The 6000-nt window shown below is 44.3% G+C and overlaps 1 protein-coding gene across 8 annotated transcripts in view; it reads right to left on the bottom strand.

Moving 5' to 3' along the window:
* HTR2C (5-hydroxytryptamine receptor 2C) overlaps positions 1-6000 on the bottom strand; it is a 132378-nt gene continuing 126378 nt past the window's right edge. For 7 of the 8 annotated variants that reach the window (XM_042477754.1, XM_042477752.1, XM_042477757.1 and 4 more), the window contains 2 exons: positions 3110-3310; positions 1-1262 (listed from right to left, as the gene is read on the bottom strand). In XM_042477754.1, coding sequence (XP_042333688.1) covers positions 436-1262; positions 3110-3310 — 1028 coding nt within the window. In that variant the 3' untranslated portion in view covers positions 1-435. The remainder of the gene's footprint in view (positions 1263-3109; positions 3311-6000) is intronic. The other variant, XM_042477759.1, reaches the window with a different exon arrangement.

The raw sequence follows: 6000 nt of genomic DNA, 5'->3' as shown, positions 1-6000 counted from the left end.
AGTCATCTCCCTTTATTTGACATGAGGCTACCCCATAATTCACCATTAAGGACTTTTTTTAGAAAAAGAAAACCACCTGAGATTAATAGCATTTTGTTCATGCACCAAAAGGAAAAGGGAAAGAAAAATGTTTTGTAAGCAAACTAATGGATGTCATTGGGATCCGCTTTTTCTACAGAGCTTCCTTCCAGCTGCTCTGCATCCAACAGACTCTGTTTGAGGAATGATGGGGAAAAGCAATGAGTTACAAATATGAAAATGTAAATTAAATTAAAGGAAAGGGGAAAAGAAAAAAGAAAGACATCTTTGTTCCAAATGCATTATTTACATCATTCTTTGACTAGCACATAACATGGTTGGTTAGCTGCACCACAGTGAAACCCAGAATGTGGGTTTGTTTGTGTTTGTGTTTTATGTTTGTTGGTTTGGGTTTCTTTACACGCTACTGGTTTTCTCGCCACTGCAGCTGTTTATGGAGAGCTCCGAAGTCCCAACGTGCATTTCTAGGGCATCCTCTGTCTCATCCAACTCCATGCTGTTGAGTTCGTTCCCATTGCGGTAACTGTTCAAATGGAGGTCTTTCCCATACAGCGCCGTTGTCGAGACGTTGGCACACTGGTTGTGCCGCTGTGCCGACTTTTTCCCACTGTCGTAGCGGCAGCGGATATAGTTAGAGAAAGCCCTGCGGTAGATTTTGTTGAAGAGGGTGTAGACCAAGGGGTTGACCCCCGAACAGATGTACCCAACCCAAACGAAGACGTCCAGAAGCTCGCCGAGGAGAGCCTCATCGCACGCCTCCTTGCAGAGGACAGACATGATGTTGGTGATGAAGAACGGGCACCACATGACGAGGAACAAAAAGAAGACAATGCCCAAGACCTTGGAGGCTCTCCGCTCGTTGTTGATGGACTGCATGGTGCCCTTCCGGAAGAGGACCCCTTCTTTGTTGGTGGGAGAGTTCAAGTGGGAGGCCGCCTCGTGGTTCTGGAGCATGGAGAGGTTCTCAGTGTTGTTCTCCTTCTTCAGGCAGTTCATGCTGCTCCTCCGCTGCTTGGGAGTCTCTCCGTAGAGGAACACCGAGGCTTGTTTTTGCAAGACCTGGATGGTCAGGCAGTAGGCAAACACCATAATGACCAGAGGGATGAAGAAGGCCACGAAGGAACCGATCAGGACAAAGTTCTCGTCGTTGAGGACGCAGCTCCCGTTCACGAAGACCCGGGAATCGTCCTGCAAGCCAATGACTGGGATGGGCAGGGAGATCCCTGGCGGAGCCGTTCCGAAAGACCCAAAAGAAGGAAGAGAAAAGGTGTTATTTTAAGAAGGGATGGCATTCTGTATTGCAATTACAGACCCATACCTAAGGGCAGAGGTTCTCAACCTTTGATCCTCCAGCTGTTTTGGATTTTAGCACCCAGAAGCGTTTGCCAGCATGACCAATGATAAGGGAATCTGGGAGATGAAGTCAAAAACATCTGGAGAACCAGAGGTTAAGAACTATGGACCTAGACTTATGGATCCATAGCTGCTCTGTTTTTACTCACACAGGTTGCGTCTCCCTTACCTGAAATGCTTGCAACCAGAAGTGATTTGGACTTTGGATGCATAAAGGGTATGCACCACTGACCACAATCTTGGCCCACATTTATAAGTACAGTCATCCCTCCACATTTGCGGTTTTGACTTTTATGGATTTTATTATTCACGGATTTGGTTGATTTGTTCTCTCTATGGTCAAAGTCTGCCAGAAGTCACATTGGAGGACCTATAAATTCTAGAGAGAATAACTCTCTAGGTATTTGTAGGTCTTCCAGTGCAATTCTGTGGTCAACCTTTGGCAAATGTTGACCATAGCATTGTGCTGGAGGACCTAGAGATTCCTAGAGAGCTACTTTCTCAGGTACAAAAAATAGTGATTTTATTTTTTTATTTGCATTTTTCCACTTTCATGGGGGTCCTTTGCTCCAACCCCAGCGAATATGGAGTGTCCACTGTACATCCGTCTTCATACCCTTTAAGACAACTGTATGCTAACCAAAATCCTATGGAAGAAATGAGATTATGATGTCTGATTCCACTAGATGGCTCCATCAACCCAATGAGAGCGCAAGGATAGACCTCCATCTTGAACAAGTTGCTCCAAACGTTTCTGCAGACGAACCCTTTAACTTAACTTTCTCCTTTAAACCTAAGGGTGAGACCCACATGGACCAGATCCTTGTTGGTGTCATAGATGTTTATAAGTTGTCTTACGCATACAACTGTGCTTTTGGGGGCCTTTATGCAATGGATGTACTCAGTACTCATTTGCACAAGTGGAGTTCTGCAAATGTGACCATTGCACATGGAGCATCACATTCTCGGATGGTGTGTAACAAGGCATCAGTGTTCCAAACACCGCTTGGTTCACTGAGATTGTGGAAACGGCTGCTGTGCATTCTCCATTTCACAATACTGTACTTCAATAATGCACCCAAAAAATGCATCAGTTCTTGTTTTACTGAAAATGGCACCAATAATGACACAACTTAATGGTCATGCTTTTTTTGTTAGCTTGAGTGTTTTAACCCTTCCAAACTATAGGAAAGCATTCACTTTAGCAGAATTTAATGCTTGACCCTTGGCTTTATTGGAAAGGTGATACAATATTATCTCTTACGATGGCGCGCATATTGCGCTTGTGGAACTGGCACAGTGGAGACAATAGGACATGTATTGTTATATTGCCCGTTTTTATAATGGTTAGTGTCACGTTTTTATTTATCCAATTCTTAGACATTTTCCTGGAAGAAATGGTGATTTTTATGTGTCCTTATTGCTGCATGGTCAAAAGATATATCCTCCCCATCATCACATCTTTAATAAGGATTGAAACAACATGAAAGCATCGGACTAACATCTCCAATTTTGTTTGGTTTGTAACTTCTTGCTTGATGAAGAAGAAGCCCATGGAAATTCAAAAGCTTGCAACAACTATATTGTGCATTTCGGTTGGCCAATAAAGGTATCGCCGATGGATTTTTGTCTGTCTTTGTTGAATGGCCAACACAGCTACCACCGAATATTTTCTCTATGTTTATATGGCTACCTATAGCATGGGAGGCTGTCTTACCGATTGAGATAGTCCAAACGGCCGCGATCTTCATCATGGCCTTGGTCCGGGAGTTGAAGCGGCTGTGCTCAATGGGGTTGCGGATGGCGACATAGCGGTCGAGTGAAATGGCGCAGAGGTGCATGATGGAGGCGGTGGAGAAGAGCACATCTAGGGAGATCCAGATGGGACACAATTGTTTAGGCAAGGGCCAAGCATAATCTGAAAGACAGAGAGGGGAAGAGCGAGGAAGGGAGGAGGAAGAAGGAAAGACAGAAAAGAAAAACGAGTCAGGGAGAGGACTGGACCGCACTTGACACCCAAAATAAAAATGAACTAAAAATTTCCAAGCATCCAAAGATTGGGCTTGGTTCCATAAACTGGGTGCCATGAAAGATATGATCATGCCCCGCTAGAAGGACTAATGTTGTCTTCATTGTTTTATGTTTAATTGTATTCTGCCTTTCACCTAAAAAACTGATACTCAGAGCAGCTTACAATGAAAAAGAAAAATACAATGTTTGAAAGAACAATAATATAGTGTAGACAAGGAAAGATGACAGCAGAAGGCATTTAGATGCCACAACAACAACAACAACAACAACAACAATATTCAGACAATTGCACCTTTGAGACTCACTGAAAGAAAGACGTTGGCAGCATGAGTGTTCCTAGACTTGGGTCTACGAAAGCCCCTGCTGCCAACTTCTTTCAGTGAGTCTCAAAGGTGCTGTAAGATCTATGTTGTTGTTGTTGTTGCTGTGTGCCTTCAAGACATTTCCGACTCATGCCTCCTAATAATTCAGCCTCCCCATGACATTTTTCTTCATTTGTTGCTGCTGTGTGCCTTCAAGTTGTTTCTGACTCATGGCAACCCCAAGGCCAGCAGGGCATTTCTTGGCAAGATTTGTTCCAAGAGGCATTTGCCATTGCCTTCCTCTGCGGCTGAGAGTGTATGACTTACCCAACCTCATCCAATGGGTTTCCATGGCTGAGCCGGGATTCGAACCCTGGTCTCCAGAGTCATAGTCCAACATTCAAACCACTACAACACACTGGTCCCAGTAATAAATACCTGGGTCTTTATCTCTGCTCCTGCAAAACCCTATCCATCCATCTGTGCCTTTGTCCTCTGCTGGGTTTTACCAGCCGCCTGCCTTCGCTCTGAACGTTTTATGGCCATTCATTGCCATCCCTTGGTGTCCAGTTAACCACATTTTGTGATGTCCAGCGCTCAGGAGGACGGCAGAAACATTAGACACTCCAAATTTTGCTTCCCACAGAACAAAAGCCTTTTAAAACCCCAGCTGGTTCTCCCAGAATAGTCCCTTCGGATGATTTATTTCATTTTCTAACCACAGGTTGTTTATTGTGCGGCCCTTCCATGGTGCTTTTATATGACCGTTAATTAAATATATCCATTTTTATGGATTCAATTCAGGTTGTTATCTGCCTTATATATTTTAATGGATTCCACTCAGGTTGCTATCAGCTCCGAGGCTCCTCAACCGGATAAACAACAGAATGGGAATTCCTTTCAACGTGAAAAACTTAGGTGAATGGCTGGGGTGGCCACTTGCGAGAACGCGAAATGCCATTCCATGTTCAGCCAACCGTCCAGCAAAATGGATGAGCTCCAAGAAAACAAGGCAAAGCAGCCTGAACTTGGAAGAGGGGTTTTGTTTTTGGAAGAAGAGAATCCGAAAAATATGGGAACGCCACTGTCAAGGCACCGCATCATATTGCCAAGTGGCCTTTAAGGCAGACCTCTTAGCAAGATCTCTGAGGATAATATGAAGGTCAGATGGCTTTGCTCAAATTGCATGGGAGCAGAAACAGTTTGGGCTATAAAGATCAACCCTAGCACTATTTGATGGCCATCGTCCATCATTTAATCCAGCAAATACAGTGGGCCCTTGGTCTCCTTGGCTGGGGTTTGTTTCTTATTAGTGCTGTCAATGCTACAAAGTTTGCCCTCCTTATCCATGGATTCTTTACCCACAGATTCATGCATCCATGGCCTGAAAATACAGTGATATTTGATGCGGTTTGGTTCCAGGACCCTCTGTAGATACCAAACTCCATGGATGCTCTAGTCCCATTACATACAACAGATGCCGCCATCACAACAAAACTATCCGTACCTTTGCCTAAAACCATTTTGTCTGTGTGTGTGTGTGTGTGTGTGTTTTTCCTCCTCCTCTGCCACAGACTTTACAGAAATAGTGAGCAATTACAAGGCATTTTAACTTCCTTGCACTTCACAGCCCTCCTGGGAGCGCAGTTTTTCGAAACGTCTTTTTTGCAAGGCGCGTCCCCCACTCACATCAAAACCATTCCTCGAGACTGAAAGGCAGCATCAGGAGGGAAAAAGCACACTCTCTGTGTCTCTGTTCAGCTTCCAAACAGGTTGCACCTTGAGTAAAGTGGCAGCTCCAGTCTCCCCATCATGGTCTTGACCAAATGGACTGGGACCATTAGCCTAATCTGTCATTGTGGAGTCTCAGAAACAAGTGAGTCCTTCCAGAGGCGTGCAAAGAAGTTGGCAGCATGAGCTTTCCTAGACTTCAGACGACTTCCTCATATGCACTATATTACTGTATTATTATTATTATTATTATTATTATTCAGTGCATCCTCAGAGAATCTATGTATTCTTCAGAGAATCCATTCCCTGAAGATGCCAGCCTCAAAAGCTGGCGAAACGTCAAGAAGAAACTCTTCCAGAACATGGCTGCATACAGCCTGAAAAACCCACAAAAACTATGATATGAGAAAGCCAAAAAGGAGGAGAGAATGGAAAGACGAATGGAACGAAGGAAACATTTCCTGAAGACAATTCCTGGGATCCTATATCAAGGACTTGGGAGTGCAACACTCGCATTATGCAACAGTTGTGCAAGGCAACCTTG

This window comes from Sceloporus undulatus, chromosome 7 (genome assembly GCF_019175285.1).
Source record: "Sceloporus undulatus isolate JIND9_A2432 ecotype Alabama chromosome 7, SceUnd_v1.1, whole genome shotgun sequence".
Lineage (NCBI taxonomy): Eukaryota > Metazoa > Chordata > Lepidosauria > Squamata > Phrynosomatidae > Sceloporus > Sceloporus undulatus.
Note: the sequence above shows the minus strand (reverse complement) of the source record. Positions and strands in the feature narration are given on the sequence as shown.